The sequence below is a fragment of the Cervus elaphus genome, chromosome 15, assembly GCF_910594005.1.
Source record: "Cervus elaphus chromosome 15, mCerEla1.1, whole genome shotgun sequence".
Taxonomy (NCBI): domain Eukaryota; kingdom Metazoa; phylum Chordata; class Mammalia; order Artiodactyla; family Cervidae; genus Cervus; species Cervus elaphus.
Window position 1 is genome coordinate 34,412,563 of NC_057829.1, and position 23,069 is coordinate 34,435,631.

Consider the following 23,069-nt stretch of genomic DNA (forward strand, 5'->3'; position numbering starts at 1 on the left):
TTTAAGTGGCAACAAAAGAGTGTTGGCATTTTGGCATTTTGGGGGGGTGGGGGTGGGGGGAAATGCTAGTGGTCCTGGCGGCAGAGGGTCTGCACTGGTGTCTTCCTTGCCTTTGTGGAGGTTGCCTGGTAGGGCGAGATGCCCACCACCTTCCCCCACCTTGTTATTTTTCCTTTAATTATTGCTGCTTGCTCATCTTGGTACTGTTTGTTACAAACTCATTTATACTAATGTGTGAGTGGCTAAGTATACCTTCGACTGGGCCAGCAGAGATGGGTGAGTCTGGTGCGAGAGGGTGTTCAGGGGAGGCTTCCTCAAGTCCCCTGATTTCCCCTCTCCCCAGCCCCGTCTCATCTCTGCCTCTTCCAGGGCACTTCATCCCTCTAGGCTCTTCTCCTGGCCTGGCTCCCACCTGGAGCCAGATGGGCTTCCCTCCCCATCTCCCAGCCGGGTGGTAGTCTCCTGCCAGGAGCCTCCTGCCTTCCGTCCAGAGCAGCCTACTCCGTCCTACAGCTGTAGCATGTCCCCTGTATCTCCCCCAGACACCCAGGCCAGCTGGGAGCCCCTGTGCCTGGCCCGTGAGCCAGGGCAGCCCCCTCCTGGGAGCCTGCCAGCCACCCCCGTGGCAAATTCTGGGAGGAGCTCACAAAGCAGGCCTCCGCTGACCTGGGCCTCCCCTTTCCAGCCTCTGGTTTCATGACGAGTCCTCTGCCAGCAGGCCGTCTCTTGAATGTGTGGAGACTGGACTCCTGAGCTCCAGCTGTTTCTGAGTGGGGGGGAGCAGGGAGGGGGGCTTGGCTTCCCTTAGGGAGGTGATTTCTCTCCAGGGTCAGGCTGCTCTGAAGTTACCGAGAAAGCCTGCCCACTGGCACGCATGGATTCTATCAGATTTGTCCAAATCCAGGTTAGAAGTGTTTTTGCATGTTCTATCTGATCCTTACAGGAGGATTAGGGCGTGCTGGTGATTTTATTCTCGTTTTAGATGGAGGTGTGATGCGGCAGGCACTAGGTCACACAGACCACCAGTGAAGGGACGGGTCTTCAGGTCCCTACTGGAGTGCTTGTTTCTAAAAGCCGTCTCTCCAGCCTTCCCAGACCTACAGGATGCAGGCTAGGGGGCGACTCACCTGGTCTCTGACCCGCTCTGAGAGCTCGGACAATACCAGTGATGAGAACAGGTCCCAGTGCACCAACACTTACAGGTGCTGAGTTCTGCTCGCACACTCGTGAGTGCCCCTCATCCCCACTTCAGCCCTGTAAGGGATGGTCAGGCCCCCACTGAGGACACTTAACTCTCAGAGCCCAGGTTCCTGGTGAAGCTGGCTTGAGCCCACGTGTGCAACCTGATATCCTATAAAGCAGAAGGCAGTCCAGGGTGCCCAGGCTCTCCCCAGTCCAGGTGTCATGGAGGTCCCCTGCGTGCTTGTCCTCTTTCAGAGTCTCAGGAGGGGGCCCCATCTACAGTTGGTATATTTAAAAACCTTTTTTTTTTTTTTTGGTCATGCCTTACAACATGCAGGATCTTAGTTCCCCAACCAGGGATTGAACCTGTGCCCCCTGCTTTTAGGCACAGAGTCTTCACCACTGGACCTCCAGGGAAGTCCCTAGGGTTGGTATATTTAGAACCCAAAGCTCTGTTGGCTGTCCCAGTGCTGCCCTGCACTGGGAGGGGCTGGGGCGACTCTGGGGCGCCCCTGTGTACCTGGCACCCACCTTGGCACTGGCATTGAAGGGTCCAGTCCAGAGGGGGAGCGGGTCACAGGGCGTCTGCACACTGGTGGTCTCTGCCTCCCCAGCTGATATGCCCTCACATGCCCCGTCCCCGGGCCTTGCTCCTGCTGCGCGTCTGCTGGGTAAACCAGGTGTTCAGTGGGGAGACGGGGAGTTCAAAACCGCAACAACCTGGACTCAAGCTGTGTCTGCCACGTCACGCTTTGTGCCATCCTAACCTCTGAGTTTTGCTTCTTTTTCTTTAAAACGAGAGTGTCTGCCCTGCTGGACAACTTGACGGTAGCGGTGACCATGTTATCAGATAACCGCTGCTGTTATCCTTGGCCTCAGAGAAGGAGGGGTCCAGCCTTCACTGAGCATTTGTCATATGCAGAGCTTAGGGCTGGGCATTTGAAGGCTGCCTCGTTTGACCCTTCACCACAACCCTGAAAAAAGCAGCTACCACTGTGTCTGCGATGTCCTACACAGGAGCCAGAGCCCCATGTGGACGGTCATACTCAAATGTAATGAAGTAACATTAAATACAGTGTAAAACTCCGCTCCTCGGGGCAGCAGCATGTTCCAAACGCTTAGTAGCCATGCGTGGCTCATGGCCCCTCTTCTGGGCAGCGCAGAGATGGAACATTTCCATCACTGCAGGAGTTCTGTTGGACAGGCTGCCCTGTGTTGCCATTCCCTTTCGTGGGTGTGAAGTTGAGGGCTAGATCAGTGACCTGTCATACTGAGGGTCCCAGCTGGTGGAGTGGGAGCTGGGATGCAAGCCTGGGCCCCTCAGGTGTAGGACGCATTGAGCTCTCCTCTGTTGCCAGCCCACATATCTCCTCACACGCCCTCCATGGGCCCCTCCAGGCCAAGGACTATGTCTCCTCTGCACCCCAGTGCCCATCCCATGACCTAGACCAGACTGGGCATCTAGGGCAGTGCTTGCCGAGAGGATGATGGAATGAATGACCGAGTGAGCACTGCCTGATGAAACTTGGGGCATGCTTCACTCCCCTCCTGCAGAAGGACGTGCAGAGCCAGCTGCTGAGGAGTGATGGATGGTCCCTCTCCCGAGATAAATGTGGCAGTCAAGGTAATCGGATTGTGTGTGACGGTCTCATTTGTAGGCGAGGGTAGGAAGCGCCCAGCCATGCCTCGCCCCAGCCGCCCATATTAGTTTAATCAAATGCCCAGTATCTCAATGACTGGGCCGCAGTGATGGATGATGTGAGCTTTGCTAAATGCTGTTGCCCTGTCAAGCCCAGCTTCTCAAGGCCCTGCCAGGCTCCAAGGCGCTCTCATTTGTTTTTTCTTGCTTGGTTATCTCCGAGTGGGGCAAGGAGGAGGGGGCTAGGGCTCTTCCGTCTGTCTTAATTCTCTGGCTTTTCATGGAGGAGGAGGAAGTGGCTGGAGCTGGGTGATGAGTGAGATGGAGTCACCTTCTGCCTCTTCTGAGAAGCCTTCCTGGGTGGCTGCAGGCAGTCTTGGGGAGCCTGACTCCCCAGAGCCCTTTAATCTAGGACTCGCCAAGAACTCTGTGCCCTCTGTCTTGTGCAGACACTCCCCTCCCCTGTGATAGCCTTTTCGCCTATCTCGAGGGGTATACCAGAAGTTATTCACTTTAATGTTGAAAAATTCTCAACTTCCTTGTTAGTGATTGTTGTGTCCTCTTTGAGAGTCTTCCTTAGTCCTAGGGTCATGGAGATATTCCATCTTCATGGAAGGGGTTTCTTCCCATATATCATCTTCCAGGCAATGTATTATTTTGCTTATTTTGGTCTGTGGTGTGAGGTAGGGATCAAGTTTCCAGTCCAGTCATTCTGGGCTCTGTGTGCCCCAGATCAGGCTGAGTCCTCAGTTGAGACAAGGGGTACAAAAAGCACATTCCTGTCTTCTAGGAACAACGATCCGTTTAAGCTGAAACTTGTATTCTGAAAAAGGAGGCTGAGCTCAGCATGTATAACATGCCACCCTCTGGGTCAAGGTGAGGTCTACCCCTGCAGACCCATGCCCAGGCCCATGCCAGGCACTCCTGGTGATGTTGATCATCACCTGTGTGTCAGGTATTGTTCTAGGCACCGGGGATGTGGCAGTGAATACAGCACACAGAAAAAAAGGAAGACCTTTTGTTCTAGTGCAGGGAGTGGGGCATCAGATGAGACATGAAATAAAAAAGTAGAAGGCAGTAAGTGCCACAGAGAAGGATTGAGCAGGGGAGGGTAATAGAGTCAGATGGTGGTGTAGGTATTGCCACCTACAAGCTTGAAAGGCCAGGGAAGCCCTCCCTGAATAAGCCGGTAAGGGCTGAACCACGTGAATATCCAGGGCAGGAAACTTCCAGGCAGATGGTGTAAAGACCGCAATACATGTCAATGACGGAACAATTCTGGAAGGAAAACCAAAGCCACGAGCACGATTTCCCTGGTGGGAGGAACTGAGCTACAAGACCGGGGAGTTGGGACTGTGTTTTTTAGAACCTATCTTGTTTCTACTTCTGTATATTTTTAATCACACGCACACACTACTTCTTCAAAAACTACCATTGAAAAGTAAAGAAGGGAGGGTGTGTAAGTGTTAACAGCGAGGTGGAACCATCAGATGTAATAGCAAAACTGTGGAGTCGAAGGCCGACAGATGTGGGTCCTAATCCCTCTATCTGAAATATTAGCTTTCTAAGGAGACTATGCATTATTTAGGTAAATAAAAGTCATTTTATTAATTAGAAATAAGTAGATCTCACTCAGTTGTTCTGGCTGGTTTTTGTTGGGGAGGTTCAACCTTTCTGAGCACCAGTTTCCTCCTGGAAAATAGGGGTAGTGATACTGCCATCACAGGATTGTTGGGAAAATGGATGGAGAAAAAGAGTGTGTCAAGTTTCTGCCTGGCCTGGACTTGACCTTCCCGAAGGCATGTCCCTGCATGACCTGGCCCTCTGCAGAGCAGAGGCAGAGACTCCTGTCCTCAGATTCTCCGAAAGCTGCAGGAAGGCCTGGGCTCTGCATTCTGGCTCCCTCAGAGGCAGATGATTTGCTCTGAACCCCGAGACCAATGGCCATCCAAGACCCCGTGGCCTGCCAGCCCATCAGAGGCCCCTCAGCTCGCCCAACAAGAGCCTGCTTGGCTGGGACCAGCCTGTCTTCTCCAGCTGGTCATCTGGCTCCGACACCCCTCCCTGCTCCCTGTCTCCTTCTCTCTGGGTGCTGTGTTCATTTTTTCATGGCTTCTCTCAGAGGCAGAAGGCAGAATGCTGTTTCCTGCAGGGAGAGAGCAGGCGCTGGAGCAGGGAGGAGGGAGGGAGGCAGCGCTGCGTGGTGATTAAACACTGCAGAGGCCTAAACAAATGACGACTCCCTCCCCCAGCTGCTCTGGGAGAGAAGCAGGGAGCCGGCCTGAACTGCAGATGGCCCAGGCTGCTGTCAGCCTCCGCCTGCCTACTTGGAGCTGCCCTGAGGGCTGTTTCCTGGGAGCCGTAGGAGCCATGCTGAGTCCTGCAGGAGTCAGCTCAGTCCTGATGGCCCCCAGGAGGCAAGCCCCCAGGCAGGGAGGTCTCAGGGCCACACAGATAACATGCTAGTGATTGGTGGAGGGAAGACCATTATGAGGAGGCAGCTGTATCAGTAGCCACCTCTTGAAGTGTCGCCCTGAGTGAGATGGTGTGTGCAAAGTGGCCAGGACAGCGCCCAGTCTGCATCAAGTTCTCCGTCCACAGGAGCACTGTCAAGGTTGCCCTGTTGGGCTTCCCCGGCAGTCTAGTGTTTAAGACTCCGAGCTCCCACTGCAGGATATGCAGGTTTAATCCCTTGTCAGGGAACTAAGATCCCACATGCCATGTGGCCAAGTGTATATGACCTATTTTGGCCGGTTACACCTTCAGAGCAGCTGGGTGAGACAGGTTGACATGCAGGTGAGGAAACTGAGGTACGCACATCTGCTAGGGTGTTGCCCAGGACCACGCAGTTCACATAGTAGATCAAACCCAGGCCCACCCACTCCTGACTCTCTGCCCAGTTTTCTTTCTCCTGGCCTGATGCCTGGAAGAGAGTCCAGGGTCAAACCTCCAGAGCCTTGAACACAACGATCGGGGGAATCAGTAGCGTGGTCAGAGGCCATCTGTCAGTCACTCAGTCCTCCAGAGAGCTTGTGTGAAGGGGAGAGGGAGGAAGCCCTTCCCGCCCCCGCCCCCACTCATGCAGCAAATGGCAACTGAGCTTAACCATCAGTCTAGGGCAGTGGTTCTCAAACTGGGGTCCCCAGCCCAGCAGCCTCAGCACCACTCGAGACCTGGTTAGAAATGCAAATTCTTAAATTCTACCTCAGACCCACTGAGTGAGAAGCCCCACCAAGAGTGAGACCCAACACTCTGGGTTTGAACAAGCCTTCCAGATGCTTCTGATGCACAGGCAGGACCAAGAACCCCTGGCCTGGAAACCCCGGTCCTGCCCTGGGACCTCACCATCCAGGCCACACTTACCTAGACATCACCCAGGTGTGCTACACTCCGAGTGACAGGTGCAGCCAGGAAGTGCTTGATGTAAATGGAATTCTTATAAATGATTCTTATTTTCATTGCAACGAGGCAGCTGGATATTTAAAGAAACCTCACAGAGAATCATTTCATCACATAAAGGAGCTTCTGCAAGGAGAAAACTCCTCTCGCGTTTCCTGCCCTGCTTCCCCCAAAGTGTTCTATAAATTCTGTCTCTGTGTCAGGTTTTCTTTGAATGGTGTTTACCTATACGTAAATAAAACAAGTAGACAGCATGCTATAAGAATGGCAGATAGTCTCCAAAATACATCAGGGACCCCTGCCGTTTAGAAAGAGAGCCCCTTGGAACAAATGGAAGCCAATTTAGTGTTTGGGGGCAGTTGGGTCATCCACTCCCAACCCCTGCTGAGCACCTGGAGGGGATCATGATAGCCAGGCATGGGTGGTTTCCAGAGTTCCAGCAAACACCCACACTCAGGGGTTCTCAGAAAAAGAGTGGAGTGGCCAATTAGGAAGCTAAGACATAGATACTTTGAAATGTGCCACAGTTGGCTGCCCTTGCTGGATAAGGGGATAAGAGAAAACCCTGCCACACAGTTCTGGGTAGGGAACCCACTGGAAGGTTGTCATCTCCCATGGTGTAGGGTCAGGAAGTAGCATCTGACTGTGCCACCAAATGCCACCTATGGGGCCCGGTCAGGTACCCTGATTTCCAGAGTGACTACAGCTGGAGTGGCCTGTCACCTCTCTAAGCCATCTGCCCAGTGCTTGGGCCTCCCCCTCATAAGCGTGGACCTGGGAGCAGCAGGTAGGGACCACTGTCTGCATTTCTTGCGCCAGGAACTTGAGATCCTTTGAGATTAAGCACGTCACTCATTCAGGGGAAGAAGGGAGTGGGGTGGGGTCCAAATAGTTGGAGGCAGGAGAGCTGGAGTTCTGGTGAGCAGTTTTTTCCAGAATCTGCTCTTTCTGAAAGAGCAGTGAGTGACCTGAACCCAACTCCCAGTGGTCAAGGATCACCAGCAAAGTGCTGCCTGCCCCCACATCTCTGTCCTGCCCCTGTCACAACACCATAGGTCCCCTTGGCCACTCTTTAGGGCTGGGAGGTTTTCCAGGTGGTTTCTCTATAGAAACCCTGGGGCTCTGAAACAAGGCAGTCAACCCTGGCTTTATGAGCCCAGACTGGGTGCAAGGAAACTGCCATTTGAGGGTCCTTGGGGCTGTCCCTGGCTCCTGGCTCCCACGGGAAGAGCCAAGGGCCTGAGATTGGACATGGGGGCTGGAGCCGATGGAGAGAGCACTCAGACTCATGGCCTTCTGGCCCTCTGCAAAGGTGGAAGGCTGTGTGTTTGGTCTCAGGGGTCTGATCGGCCCTAGGAAGGGCCTGGCCCCACATCGACCTCTCCTTCTTAAACTGGGAGCAGGAGGACGCAGCCAAGCAGAGTACACAGCTGGGAGGCCTCAGGAAAGTAAAGTGCCCAGGGAAGAAGTTGATTCCTGTATCCCCTCCATACCCTCGGGCTCCCTGAGTGGGGAGCAGCAGGCAGCAATGTTTAACCCCCAGGAGAAGCTGTCCATGGAGCAGAGGACAGCTGTCCAAGTGGCCAGCAGGAATGAGGGGCGTGGTCTCTGCCAGCACGCAGGTGGGTGTGGCTCCCATCTTGTCTTGCAAATGCACTGGGAATATCACCCCGGGGCTGGTGGCTTGGGCAGACCATCCTCACCACCTGGGCCTCTCCTCCTCCTGGACCTGGATCTCCTCCACCCTGCTCCAAGGCTACCTCAGAATGAGATGAGGTAGGGAGACTCTTGGCTCTCAGTTCACACCACTCCCCAGCCCCCATGGATATTCTGGTCCATGCTTGAGTAGCCAGAGAGGTCTGTCCTGTTGGAACTCAGGTTCTCCCTGAATCTGGGGTCAAGTGCACAGAGGCCTCGTGGCCTCGGCCCATTGTGGAAGTGGCTCAGGGCACCTCCCCTTCTCAGAACACTTGCTTTGCTACTAACGCTGCATAATTTTCAACTGAGATGGTCTAGATCCCCCACACTCAGCCCACCACCAGCAAATATCCCAGGTAAGATGAGGGGATCCTGCCTTAGTCCTGGCCTGCCACAAGCTCAGGTGTGTCCGAGCCAGATTAGCTAGCTTCTCTCTGACCCCTTATCTCTAAGATGGGAGCTGTGACTTCCCCACCATCAGGTGGCTTATAAAAGTCCAAGGGGGCAAAGAGTGTGTGAGCCAGTGCCCCTATGGGGTTCTGTACATGGTAGCAGTGCCTTACCAGCTGTTCTCTGCAAATAGCAATGCTTTGGCTGTAGCCCCATCCAGGCCCATCCCTCAGGCTGGTAGGTCTACAGGGCACCCCCGAGAAGAAAGGTGTTGTCTTTCTGATGAAACCTCCTACCCCACCTTGAGCTTGTTTCAGGTGTCTTTCCAATTGAATCTGAGCTATTCACAAGGCCCAGAGGGTGGTGTGAGGTGGACAAGGAATTTTCAGGGATGGGATTTTCCTAAAGTTCACGGACAGGTTCAACCTGTCTGACTTCTCTTGGGTCCCAGAGCATCCTCCTCCATGAGGTTGATTGACGGACAGCAGAACAGGTTTGGGAATCAGCTGTCCGCAGCTCCAGATTCCCCAGAGTTCAGTTCCCAGGGTGAGTTCACAGGCTTGGAGACTCCCGGCTCCTGCCAGCCCAGGCAGCCCTTGGGGAGAGGGGGTGGGAACATTGGTGGAGCCTTCCCGAGTGAGGGACAGCCCAGAGGCCCTCTCCTGCCTGCCTGGACCACAGGACTGCAGGTGGGAGGATGTGCTCGGGGAAGCAGGTAGGACTGGGTGGGCCGAGCCACAGGCCTCTCTGCAAATCCTGGGACCGGGCACCGCCCTCCTTGGTCGATCTCTCTGCACGTGAGGCCCGAGTGTGGGTGGGTGAGGGGCAGCCAGGAAGAGCTGGAGAGGAACAGGGTCACTCACAGCCAAAGGGCCAGTCGTCGATCCTTCCTTGTTTTGACTTTCTTTCCCACAGTGATGGGAGATGACAGAGCTGGCCGCAAAGTGTGGGAATGATCTAGAAATGCCAGAAGCGGTTGAAACTCAGGACAGTGTGCTGCTACTGCTGCTGCTGGTGCCAGCGCGATGATGCAGCCATTTTGCAGGAGAGCGGGGTTTTCCCTCAAGGAAAACATCTCTGGTTTTATGTTTTAGGGGTCAGCTGTCAGGGTCACCCAAGTTCAACCTACAACCTCCCCCCCCCCCCGCCCCCACTCCAGGGAATAACATTTTCTGTAACCACGGGGAGGTTCTCACCTGTCAGTAGTCCCAGTTGCTGAGGCTGTCGAGTCTTTCCCGCCCACCTGCCCACCCACCCACATCTCCGGGCCCTGTGCACACTGGCGTTTGCAGGACCAAGAGGAGGGGATCAGGAGGGGTCCTCTGGGGACAGGGCTGATTCATGGGGAACAGATTTCAGAAGGCACAAGCTCTCACCTTTCTTTTACATAAGGCCCAGAGAGGGAAGGAAGTTACCCGAGGTCACACAGGAAGCTGGTAGCAGACCAGGGACAGTGCACTGGGGTGCTGCCGAATCTTGGGAGTGGGAGGTGGGTGGGAGGCATCTCCCGGGGATGTGCCTTCTCTCAGATAGGTGACATCACTGACGTGGGGGTGAAAGGGAAAGCATCCCAGACCAGCAGTGGAGGTGCTGCTTGGACCACCTCTTGGGCCTCCATTTCTGCTGTATAAGACACGGACAACCTCATCCTTGGCCAGCCCCTTGCTGGGCGCTGTGAGGCTGCAGTGAGGCAGAGGGCACCAGTCGGTTGGGAAAGCAAAAGGCCTGTCCGTGTGCCATTCCATGATCCCATTAGGTCCTCCCCATCCGTAGTGCGGTGCTGTCACCTCATTTCACAGATACACATGTGGCCCCAGGCTGCCCGCTGGGTCAGTGGCCACATAGAACAGATGCCTGAGTTCCTGAGGTCAGACAACCACAGCCCCCAGCCCTGACGTTCTGTGGTCACGCGCATCCTGTGCCATTTCTTGGGAGGAGGTGATCCAAGAGCACTGGCAGGGAGGGGCCCTTTCTCTGTTTCTGGGGCACCCAGCAATGGTGGGCCCACAGAGGAGGACAGGCAGGTAGTTCTAGGGACAGCTTTCTTCTCAGGGGTCATGGATCAGAGCAGGAATCCTGAACTTGGCTCCTGTCCCACCTCTTGCTGGACACACAGGGACATAGGGACTGAAGAGGGGCCAAGGGTCTGCCCGCCGCCCAGGCACTCTGCAGGCAGGAATCCACCCAGATTAGCCCCCTGCACTGCATGGCCTCAGCTGAGTCAGAGTGAGTGGCTACTGGGACTTAATTCCATGGGGGCCCTGGTCTGCCCAATTCAGAGTGTCTGGCAGAGAAAAACATTGGATGTGGTTCCCACTGGGTGCTAGGGAATAGCACCACCCAGGGTGCACCCGGTGTGAAGAAAGTGGTGTAAGAGGGGTCCAGGGCATATAAGTCTTCTTTGTGATCCTCCTGGAGATGGGTGAAAGAAATTGTATTTTATTTGAGCTACAGTATGTAGATGGGGAGACAGAGAAACCTCTTAACAACAACAGAAAGAGTAACAGTTTATTCTTATAGTCCTTCCTATATGCTCAGCATCATGTGCATGTGTGTGTCCCAAGTCGCTTCAGTTCAGTTCAGTTCAGTCACTTCAGTGGTATCCAAATCTTTGCGACCCTATAGACTGTAGCCTGCCGGGCTCCTCTGTCCATGGGATTCTCCAGGCAAGAGTACTGGAGTGGGTTGCCACACCCTCCTCCAGGGAATCTTCCCGACCCAGGGGTTGAACCCTCATCTCCTGTGGCTCCTGCAATGCAGGTGAATTCTTTATCACTGAGCCACTGGGGAAGCCTGCTCAGCATCACACTAGCATTTTATGTGTATCAGCTTGTTTAATCCTCATGATGGCTTCGGAGGTAGGTACTATTTATTGTCCCCATTTTACCGAAAGGGGAACATGAGCACTGAGAGGTTAAGTAACTTGCCCATGGTCGCACAACTGCTAAGTGGCTGATCAGGGATTTGAACCCAGGTGGCCTGACTGGAGCCTGTGGTCTTAGCCACTCTGCCTTCTAAAAGCAGGAGAGAGCACTTCACCGCTTCCAGTTCCCAGCTGAGACTCTGGCATAAGACTTGCCATCTTGCACATGTGGTTTAAATCTCAGGCCCTTCCTTCATGTTAGGGCTCCTCACACCAGGCCCGTGGCTTCCCAGTTTACAGATGAGATGGAGAGGCCAGCCCAGGCCTGGCATCGTCATCTCAGCAGCCCCCTTCACCCATCCCTCTTGGGCCCTCACTGTTCCTCCTTTTCTCTGCCCGGATCTGCAGAGTAGAAGAACCCTGGTCCCCAGGCGCAGGCAGGAGTCCTCACTGTTTATCCCTCTCCCAAGCTTCCTTGGGCAGTGGCCCCAGGCAGGACCCCATGTTTTGGGAGATAAAAGAAGGTCAGAAGGTAGGAGGGTGTAGCCTAAGTCTAGGAGGCAGAAGGAGGAGCAGCAGCTGCATCTCCAGGGAGTCTGGGATGAGATGCTGTAGGAAGGCCCTTTGTCATCCTGGGTGTGACGGATGCATCAACATGAACACCAGTGCCCACAGCTGGCCCTTCTGCATTAACGAAAGGGTGTTGTTTCTGTCATCTGCTCACCTTTCGTTCCCTAATTTGGAGTGGCTGGCTGATGGGTGTGCATGTCACAATCAGGTGTCACTTGACTTGGTGGTAGGTTTTGTTTGATGACAGCAGCAGCCTGGACACATGGTGAATCAGATTCCACTCAGGGCTGGTGCTCCTGGAACTGGGTCCCTGGCCCCGAGGAATGGGGAGCTGCTGGCAGGCTTGAAAGCTACAGGGTGCCGGGTCATGGGTATGACCCTGATTGATTGGGTCTCAGATGCAGTGTGTCCAGTGTCTGTCTGTCTTGCCTGTCTTCTGAGCACTGGGTAATGTCGATGCGATACATTTTCATCTGTTAGTTGTGTGTTGGCTTCATAGCCTGTGCTGGGTGCCAGGGTTGCAGAAGCGAACCCCTGGAATCCCATCCTGGCCCTCCGGGTTCACGCTCTCACTGTAGAACCCCCCCACCCCCAACTGCCCCTGGGGTAGCCTGACTCTCAGTGAAATCAGCATGTTTTCTGGGCCTCTGCCGTCTCCCAGGCCCTGTGCAGCCTCTGGGGACACAGACTGGAAAGAGGTGAACAGCATACATTTGTGGAAAAATTCCTCTGGCCGCCTTGTAGCGTGTGGGTTGGCAGGAGGCGGGACTGGAGACTGAGATAAATGATAGAACGCACTTGTCATCATTCAGGAGAGAAAGGACGGCGCTGCAGAAGGTGATTGGAACAGGCAAGAAGCAGAGGCGACAGACTGCAAAGATAATCAGGCTGCAGTGGCCCAAGGGTGGGGCGGGGTGGGGTGCCCGTCTTACCGAGGTGGCTTGAGGTGATCCTGGGGAATTCAAGTGGATCTGGGAACAGGAACTCAGTTGTGGTAGGGAGGAAAGGAGGAGAGGGGGGAGGAGCCCAGCATGGAGGACTGGTTCTTCTGCCCTGACTCACCAGGCACGGCCCGTGGCCAGGCTTCCCTGCTGGGAGAGGGACCACTGAGCTCCTGCTGCCACTTCAGAGGGTCTTGTGTGGATGGAGTAAGCTAATGTATGGAAGCGTTTTGAAAATGTATCATTAGTATATTTCATTGAACAGTGAACTCCATTTGCATGTTCCCAGGGGCCCTTTCTGCCACACTCTGACTCTTCCTCTCCAGCCCCCCCCCCCAAAAGCACGATTGGAGGGGCTGCTGCCTGGCAGATATGCCTCCTGGGCACCCCTGAGCCCTGCCTCATCCTTGAGTCTCAGAAGCCCTCCTTCAGCACACTCACACACTCAGAGTTCCTCTGTTCTGCAGCAGCCTTTTAGCCGCTAAGATGCTCTTTGATACTTAATACGCCTTTGTTTCATTTTGTGTGTAGCTTCCCCAGGCTGCAGCACATTTGATAATTCTTCTGCTTGGCCCGTACATCCAGGTCTCTGTACCCTCCTCCCCAGACGGCCTTTTATCCTCCCCACATTCCCCCCACCCCCCCACCCCCACCCCAGCTGTTCCCATCCCTTCCCCATTCCCAGACCTTACCAGGACTGAATATCCTGGCCTCTCACTGTCTGAATATCCCTCTGCTTGCCTTCATATGGAACAAACGCCTTTTGTGTGTGTGTGTGTGTGTGTGTGTGTGTGTGTCCACATGACTTCCTGTGGTTTCTGGCTGCTTTTTAAGCCCCAGCTCTGCCTGGCAAGGGACAGTTTTTTAGCATGTGCCCAGGCGAGCTCATCTGCCCCTTTGATGCTCTGACTCCCAGACCCCAGCCTCTGCCTCCCCTCCACCCATAAGTGACTCATTGTCTGCCAGTTACTCTGCTGGTCTGGAGGTTACAGCTCCACCCTCCCTACCTGGAGCCCCGATGGTTCCCAGATCCAGCCATGCAGCCCTTTCCTTCTGCCACCTCTCTCGGGTAAGACTGGCAGCCCCGCAGTAGTTCATCGGATCAGCCCAGCCTGGGCATCTCTTCTGCCGGGAGCTGCAGGCAGAAGCAAACACACAGGGCCTGTCACTGTTTCCAGGCAGGCCACATCTCAGACAAGACTGGACTAAGATGCCCCAGAGCTTCGCGCCAGACCTCCCCTCATTTCTACATCTGGTTTCCTTTTACTTGTCTCTAAAGGACACGGTCGTGGCTGCCAGCTGTAGGGGCAGAAGCCAGGGAGCTCTTGGGGAGCAAATCTCAGGAACTTGGCTCTCCCCCAGAGCCCATCCTCAGATCTGCATCCTGTGTCCTCTGTGATCCTCAGACCCCGAGTCCACTCCACCTTACCATCTCACCCTCTGCTGCAGGGGCCCCTGGACACATCTGCTGGGTCCCAGGAATAGGAGACAGCCCCCTTTGTCACACACACCACTATTTGATGTACCGCTGGGAAAGAAAAACACACCACCAGTCACACCGCGCTACGGCCTCGACTGTAAGACACGTGCTGCTGGCAGATGACTTAGTTGTTTAAGCCCATGGAACCCTAGTGTCCCCTGTGGTTTCCTGGATAAGCTGCAGAGACACATGCAGGCAGTGGGAATGGGAAAGGGCAACCTCCCTGGCTGGAATCCGCTTTCTCTTCCACTCACCCACTGGGGCTGCTGCTCTATGGTCAGAGGTGGACAGAGACACCAAAGCCCATCCTCGCTTATCTACCAACCAAGGTCAATAATACTGGTCATCATTGTAGCAAACATACATAGAACACCTACTATGCGCCTGATGCTGCTCCTTCACTTCATGGCGGTAACTGAGCACCTGCCCAGCATCCTGACAGCTGGTCTGTGGTACAGGGAGCAGAATTACCGCCTCCGCCATTTAGAGATGAGGGAGCTGAGACACAGGAGCTTAGCTGACTTGCTCAAGGTCTCGCATGGGCGGTAGAGACCGAGCTGGGATGATTGTGGAGTCCGTACCTCACCCGCTATCCGGGTGCCATGTGAAGGCCGAGGTAGGTGCGCGATTGAGCAGGGCTTGTGAGTGCAATTTTTCTGGGGCTGCTGTGAGTTACAGGGTCATTTGGGCCTCCACCAACCCTCCTTCTCTTTTGGCCTCTGCTTGGATGTTCCACCGACCCTCCCTCTCTTTTGGTTGACTAACAGCACTGGTTTACAGCTTACGTCCACTCTCTGAGGTGGGCAGCTCCTATAAAAATCTGTTTCACAGATTGGGAAACTGAGCTCCAAGCAGTGAAGCAGCCTGCGTGAAATCTCCCAGCTAGAGAGCATCAGGGCACAGTTCAAGCCCGGTCTGTGGAACCCCAGAGCCAGGACACTTAGTCATCACGTCCACGGCATGCTCACCATTGTCCCCTCTCCTCCCCTCCCCAGGAGTATTGTAGACATTGGTGTCACCTCATCAGAGAGGCATACTCAACTCAGCCATGTACAGACAGCCCAGATCCAGGCATAGCCACAGACGCACACCCAGACATTCACCCTGCCAGGCTGTCTTTCTGTCATTGTATAATCCCCTGCCTGCCTCTGTCTGTCTGTCCTCCTGAGTCTCTGGTTTTGTGGCTGCAAATCCCCATGTGTTATCACTAACCAGCATTTGCCTCGGAACGGCTTGTGTTGGCTTGCAGCGTGATGAGAGCCTGCCCTGTGTCTCTCCACTCTGCGTCTGCCCGCGTGGCCTCTGCCAGCTGGCCGCTCAGGCTGAGGGGGTGACGGGTGGTGCCTCCCTCGCTCGCTGTCCTTTCCCTCTTGGTTGTAGGAATGCGGCTGTCCTGGCATCTGTGTTGTGTCGGGGCCGCCTAATACCCACATCACATCTGCTCACAGCATCCCAGGCCCCTCTACACCACTCCCTTTATTCTCTCTACGGAAAACCACTCTGCTAGCAATAGGAGGACAAGGGCCGTCCTTGACCAAATGGGGGAGTGGCTTGTGACATTGGAGGAAAGCTCCGAATGCCCCCGAGGTGCCCCCAGCCCCTCCCATGGCTCGGTGGCCCCCCAGAAGGAGCGCGGGCCAGGAGGGGCAGCCGTGGGCAGGGCAGGCAGCAGGCGGCACCATCTGCGGCCATCCTTTGTGCTGGCAGCCGAGCGGCCCCTCCATCGCTGTGATCCGCTGGGCCTCGTGCTTGGCGTGCAAATGAGGTTCCAGATGCCCGGTGCCCCCCCGCACAAGAAGCGGTAACTAGGGGCCTGGGAGAAGAATGGAGCAATCTGGAAATCCATTTCTGTTTGTTCCAGCCTCGATGAATAGGCCGCTTCCCCCTCCAGCTGCGGCAGATGTGTGCTGGGCACCCGTGTCGGGGGCGTTTTGCCATGGTTTCTGGGCAGACAAAAGCCAGGGTGGGGGCCTCTCCTCTCTGGCAGTCTCCTCCCTGAGCAGGCGGTGGCATCGTGAGGCCCCCCAAGGGGGCAGAATGCAGCTCTTAAGACAGCTCGTCCACTGATCCCCGCGCGTGGAGGGAGAAACAGGTGCCCTGTTGGGAAGGGCACAGATTGTATGTCAACCTCGCGTGCCTCTTTGAGCATCTTTGCCCACCGCACAGGCCAGGCAAACATACTCGGCGATGCTGGTGGGACCCCTCACCATCCCACCCCATCCCCACAAGAACCACCGCCCTTCCTTCTAGGGACCCTTTGGTCCCCAGCAGGCCCCAGGGAGCGTGAGCACCTCCCTCCTAGCCAGCACTCAGCACGGCTGGATGGACAGTGTTCTCCTGCTGGTCCTAAAAGCTGCCTGCTGGCCCTTGCCCACCCGGTGAGGGGTAGGAAAGAGCCTGCTGCCCCTCAAGATGCCAGGCCCCACTCCACACTCCTGATAGAGCCTCCCTGGGCCAGGGGCCCACGCGGAGCCTGGCAGGGTCTCAGAGGGTCCCCAGCCTGCCTCTCCGGGCCTTGGGCTACTAGGGGAGCCTATCCAAGGTCTGGGTGGTTTGAGCTGGCAGCACTGTGCCATCTCTCCAGGGCCTCGTGTGTCTCTGCCTCTTCCCCCATCTGTCTTCCCGCCTGCTGAACATGGTAAAGGGCGTGACTCAGAAGAAGCAGGAGGAGTTTCTCATTGAGTCAGGGCACTGGAGACCGTGGCCACCTGGTTTGAGCCCCCTTTTTTTTTTAAATATTGATTTATTTGGCTATGTTGGGTCTTAGTTGCCCTGTGACATGTGGGATCTTAGTTCCCTGACCAGGGATCAAACCCACATCCACTGCATTGGCAGGCGGGGATTTTAACCACTAGACCACCAGGGAAGTCCCGGTTTGGGCCTTTTGAAGAGTTTCATCTCCTCCCCCACACTCTGGTTCAGCCTTGGGCTTCACCCACCAGGATACACAGTGGGGGCACCATCTGTGTGTCTGCCCCTGCCCGCAGTGGTTGCTGTGAGCGAGTGACTTCCTCTGTCTGAGCCTCGGTCCGCTTATCTGTAGAATGGGGAGAACAGCTGATACCGTGGATCACAGGGGATGGATTCAAGAAAAGGACACACAGGCGTGTTGCACAGTGCTCAGATGGCTGAGCCTGGAGATGAGCTAGTGGGCTCTGCATCCTGCCCTGCTTCAGAAGGCTCCTGACCCCCTGACTGGGTCAACTCCTTGGAACTGTCAGATCTGTCTGACTGATTACTGATGGCAGGAGCGGGGCATTGGCTGGGCTGTGATCGACCCATTTTGCTTTGGCAGTCTCCGCAGTTTCCCCTTCTGCCCCTGACCACAGCCCTGGAGGAAAGACAGAGCGTGAGTCATGACTCCTCTTTCCCTGCCAGCAAACTGAGGCCCAGAGAGGGTCTGTGAGCTCCTTAGGATCACACAGCGAGGTGGTGACCACCCAGCCTTCCTGACTTCTGACTCCTTCCCCTAACCTCAGCTTTTAAGGACGGCCCAGAAACACTGACCTTGAGGGTACTTCTGGCCTTTGGTGGCCTCACTGGCACAGTTCAGGATGAAGGAAAGTCGTTCTCTCATCCCCCAACACCTAGCTTATTCTGGTGGCGTTTCCTGGTTTCTGAGGCCTCCTCAGGCCTGGATGTGAAGGGTTCTCCTCCGCTCCTGCCTTTGGCGCCCCCGGCAGACTCTGGCTCGGCCCCTGCCCCACCCCTGAGCCACTCTGTGCCCTGGAAATCCTTTGTCCTTTCAAGCGTCTGTGCCCAGTAGCACAGGGACCCATCACAGGTTTGCCCGGAAGGTGGGTGTACCTGTGTTCTTCCGGGCACTTTGAGGGGGAAGGAGAACTCTGCGAGCACTCCTGGGAACAGCAACAGGTTCTAGGAAGGAGCCAGATTTTGTTTAAACCTTGTGATTTCGGGGTCCCACTCATGGGGAGGAAGCCATGTTAGCCGACTGTCCAGAGTCCAGGGGTGTGGGCCTCCCTGAGATGTGTGGGGGCAACCAGCAGGTCCTAACCTGGGCATACACCAGTCTGTTCCTGGCCTCCGGCCTCGCCTTGGCCCTGCCTCTGCAGTCCTCTCTGTCGTCTTGACTCTGCCCTCTTTGCCCTTATACTCTGCCCTCCTCTGATCTTCTCCTTCAGCAACAGCAGCTTTTCGGTCCTCTTTCCTTCAGGCGTTAATCCCACTGTCTAAGCAAGAATACTGGTGTCAAGGTGGGGGCAAAGCCAGCGTGAGGAGCGCCCAGCCTGGGTGGGCGAGGTGGGCCAGGCGCGGCGGGGCGCAGTGGCCAGTCACGAGCTCGCTGACCATGCTGTCCTTCCTTGCAGCCCTGCTGTCCTCCTGGTGCGAGGAGCTCGGCCGCCTGCTGCTGCTCCGACATCAGAAGAGCCGCCAGAGCGACCCCCCCGGGAAACTCCCCATGCAGCCCCCCCTCAACTCCATGAGCTCCATGAAACCCACTCTGTCGCACAGGTGAGTGGGTGTGCACCACCCGGGTGGGGCCGGGCGCTGCTTGGGCGGGTGCTGGACAGCCATCCCTCGGGTCCCCGGGTCTCCTTGGGCACGCCCCCAGGTGAGAGAACTGGGGTGGGGGCCCCTGAATAGTCAGGAGGACAGCACATTTTCTAAAATCCGGGTGTCGTATTTTAAATCCTCATGGGTGAGTGCTATTTGTCCCCCATCAAAACAGAAGTTGAAAGCACCGTCTTATCCAGCCTGACTGCTGGATCCCTTCGGTGGAAAGCTGTCTCTCCTTTAGGTTCTAGACTTTCAGCAGAAAGTTAGCGTCCCTAAACCCAGAGCCTTCCCTCTTTCCTGAGCAGAGTCATAGTCAGGGCTGGAAGGGATTCCGGAAGGTCACTGGGCTGGGGGTCAAGCCCAGGCCACCCAGGCAGGAGTCAAGGGTGGCTGGGCCTTCAACACAGGGGCAGGGCCATGGAAACCCAGCGTCACAGGTGATAACTGGGCTTGTCAGAGGCACCAGGCACTGAGGAACTGGCCAGTCTGCCCTCCACCAACCCCAGAAGGAGCACGTGGTCAGGACCGGCAAGTGTCCTAGTTAATTATCTCTCAGGTCCCTCGCTGAGCAGGGCTCTTCTCTCGGAGCGCTCTGCAGGCTGACCCTGGAACGGCAGGGCCTGCTGTGCTGTCTGCTCTCCCAGCGCGAGTCCTGCTGACCATAGGGAGGGGCATTTGCAGTCGGCGCTCGACACTCATTACGCAGCCTGACCGCGGCACCTGCAGCCTAGAGCGCACTGCAGGAGACCTGGGTCACACCATCAAGGCGCTGCCGGGAAGTCGGGTACTGGCCATGCTCATAAATCGAATTAGAGTCAATTGATTCTTGGAGCCAGAAGGGGCGCTTAGAGCTCCTCGGGTCCAGCACCTGCTCGGGCAGGATGGGGGTTGGTTCCTTGCCTCACTCTGAAGCGCTTTTCACCACCTAGCCCCCCACCCCTTCTCAGAGTCACTGCCTCATCGCACCGTCGGTCTGACGGCTCAGACGCTTAGAGCAGCCCCCTTCTGTGGGTGTTTCTGGGGGTGGGAAACTATTGGCCTTTTGTGCCAGGGTAGTTTCTTATGGTGCAGGACTTTGTAGGGCATGTCTTGGTTCCTGTCCACTTAGTTCCTATAGTGACCCCCCAGGCATTTCTAAAGGACTCTCACACATCTAGAGGACAGAGATATCACCTGTGGTTGAGAACCACCACTCTTGAGGCCAAACCCTCCTTCGTCTACCTTCCCCCGCTTGACCCCGGCTGGGCTAGAAGCCACAGGTCTTCTCCGGCTGAATGCTGCCAGCCACTGAGCGCAGGCGGTGCAATCCAAGCCACACACTTTGCATTTACCCTTGTTACCTTTTCGCTCCTTAACTCTCTGTCCTGCCAGAATCATCTAGAGCTGCTGCTGCTGATGGCAGGCCAGCTCCTCTGGAGACCTGCCACAGACCTGCCTGGCCATGACCATAGCCAGCCCTTGGCCAGGTCTTTGCTGAGTTGAGCTGAAAGCGTGAGACTGCCTGGTTTTGGGGTTAAACAGATGAAGGGGGTCTCTGCTCCAGGAGCTGATTCTTGCTGGTTGGAGAAGAAAGACTCGGTGAGACAAAACTGGGAGCTGATAGATCAAGGCAAAGCTAGGGTTTGGTGATAGACAGGTTAGCTTTAGGGTTCTCTAGGAGGAAGGTGGCCAGGCTGAGACAGTCAAGAGACTGCCCAGAGGAGGTGGACCTTGACCTTGAAGGACTTGGATGGCATTCCAGAGTTCGAACTGACTTTTTAGAGAAATGCTGTGACTGAAGAGCCGCTGTCTGGCACCCAGTGCTGTGCTGCCACCCCCGCTTCAGCTTCCCGTGCGTGCCCATGGGGTGCTCGACAGGGCAAAGCAGTGGCCTCTGAGAGAAGGGAGAACTCTGCCTGCGGGTAGACTTGCTAAGTGTTGGTGAATAGCAGCACAGCAAGGCGATGGGCGTTCTGGACAATATCCTTCGCTCCAGTGGCAGAACTGGGAGGGAAACCCCAGAGTTTCCCCAAGAACACACAGCCAGGAAGGGGCAGGGCAGTGAACCACACACAGCGCTCTGCCCTTCACCCTCCTCCCCGCTGGCCATTCAAGACCAGTGACATGGTTTCTAGTCATTAACCCGATCCTGATCCACACCTCGCCCCATGTCCCAATTTATAGTGGGGCAGGTGAGACCAGAAAGAAGTGTCATCTGTTGAACAAGGCCCAACCCACGTCCCTTCAGGCCAGAGCTGTTCCGAGGGCTTTGTGGCCTGTGATTGGAGAGTGGCTGCTCTCTGCCTATAACTTCATGAATTTCCTGCAGGTGGAGAGTCTCTCATTTTTAGAGAAACCCCACTGGGGTGCCTCACCTTCTGAGTCCCTCCTGTAATTTCCCAAATGAGAAGGAAAGGAAGTGGAAGAGAAAGTCAGGTACTGTCACAGGAGGAAACTCTATGCCTGCCCTCCTCCACAGTTGTGTCGGGTGACTTAGAGGGAGGAAGCGCCTGTCTGCCTTTCATTAAGGAAACCTTGGGTGGAGGGGTGAGCTTAGGGACCCTGCATGTTCATGATTCGGTACTTGGAGGTGTGTGGCTGTTTGAAGACGCAGGGGTCTTTGTCTGAGTTCTCTGAGGACAAGCAAACAGGAAAGGGCGAGGGAGCCGAGATGCTCGAAGTCCCGGGCTGTTGGGTGGGGAAGCTGTGACTGTTGTATTTCTGCAGTTCAGGCATCACAGTCACATCCATTACAGGCCATGGAGGTCAGCACTGCAGCATCACTGTGAGTCGGAGCCTGTGCCTCTGACCTCTGGAACCAGCTTCTGAGCATGTCGGCAGTTGGGAGGAACCCTGGGTACCCACATGTCTGGCTCGAGCTCAGTGGTCTGTGGAGCACTGTGGGTTCGTCCCTGTCTGGTCCTGACCACTGAGCTGTCGACGGGCCATCCTTCCACTCTCCAGATGCCCACAGAGCACTGCAGAGAAGGGACCCGGGAAAGGTCAGTCCAGGGCAACCCAGACTTGACGCCTACAAAGATTTCTGCCTTCTCTCATATTTTTAATGAGTAACTCAAAAAGCCATTGTGATTACCACATTGTCCTTATGCAAATCAGTGCCACGAAGGTAATTGAAAGCCTAATAAATCTTGTTTACACTCTTAATTTGATTACAATCAAAGTCCACCAGAGTTGGGGAAGCCTCCAAGACCAAGGGGTGCCACCCAGCCTCTTCCAGGAGAGGGGTTTGCAGCTCCCGGAGGGGAGTCTCCTGGGAGGGGCCTTGGGGCTCCCCTTGGGTCCTGGGCAGGCCCAGGGCTGCTGTCTGTGCAGCAGGTGGGGTACACGCCCTGGAGCGTGTACCTGCTGGACATCTAGTTTCAGCTCTGCTGTCTCCTAGGTGGGTTACTTTGGGCTCTTCTGTAACCTCTCTCTCTGCCTCAGTTTCCTCATGTGTAAAAATGGAACAACCACAGCACAGGACTTAACAACACACTTGTCACCATGCCTGGGCACAGGTCACTCCATGGACTAGTCATTATTCTCTGAACCCTCAGCCAGGTGCCACCAGACTCAAATGTCCTTTTTCACGGCCAGCTAACAAAGAGGAGATCAAGTAAAGCTGACCCCTGGTGCTTGTCTTTCCTTGGTACCATCACACCGCCTTCACTGCTTTCATTTTTAGCCTTTTTTTTTTTTTGCACAGCCACACCAAAAGCTCAGTTTGTTATAGATCCCCCTCTTACCCCCAGGAAAAAAGAAGCAATGAAAGGGAGGTTGGAGAATCTATAAATCCTGCTCCATCAGTTCCAGATTGCCAAGATGCAAGGATCTTTTCCTTTCCTCCTTCCTCTGGAAAAAATTTAAAACCCTCTAATATGCAGTTAGCTGCACAAGTTCCTCTCTGAGTTTCACCGCAGGGAGGGAAGGAAGCGGTCCCCAGTAATTGTGATGATAGAGAGCGCTGTTAATGGTCCCCCTAAATTAAAGAGGGTGGGAGCTTCAGCTCCTCACTGGCTTGGTGTTTCATTAGTGGTAACGCTATACCCTTGCACAGAGACGGGACCAATATAGCCAGATCAGGGAAATTAATTAGGGTCTGACAATACCCTTAATAGGAATTTGTTATTTCCCCCAAATAAAGTGGCTGTTAGAAGTGCAAGGGAAGAAATAACTCAGCCCTCCCTTTTTCTTCCCTCCATGAATGTCTGTGTAGATACTTTCACAGGAGGTGCCCAAGAACTGACAGTCATAGGTCCCTCTTTACTCATTTTCTCAAATTTAGCAAACATCGGTCAGTGCCCATGGGGCTGGCAAACAGACAGATAAACTGTCTGCTGCAGTGTGAAGAGCTCTTCGTAAAATATATGAAAAAAAAGCGCTGAAGGAACAGAGGAAAATGCCCTTGGT

At 55.2% G+C, this 23,069-nt stretch overlaps 1 protein-coding gene across 6 annotated transcripts in view; it reads left to right on the forward strand.

Moving 5' to 3' along the window:
- ZMIZ1 (zinc finger MIZ-type containing 1) overlaps window positions 1-23,069 on the forward strand; it is a 171,643-nt gene that overhangs the window by 116,738 nt on the left and 31,836 nt on the right. For all 6 annotated transcript variants that reach the window (XM_043926013.1, XM_043926012.1, XM_043926015.1 and 3 more), the window contains one exon: window positions 18,491-18,635. In XM_043926013.1, the coding sequence (XP_043781948.1) occupies window positions 18,491-18,635 (145 nt within the window). The remainder of the gene's footprint in view (window positions 1-18,490; window positions 18,636-23,069) is intronic.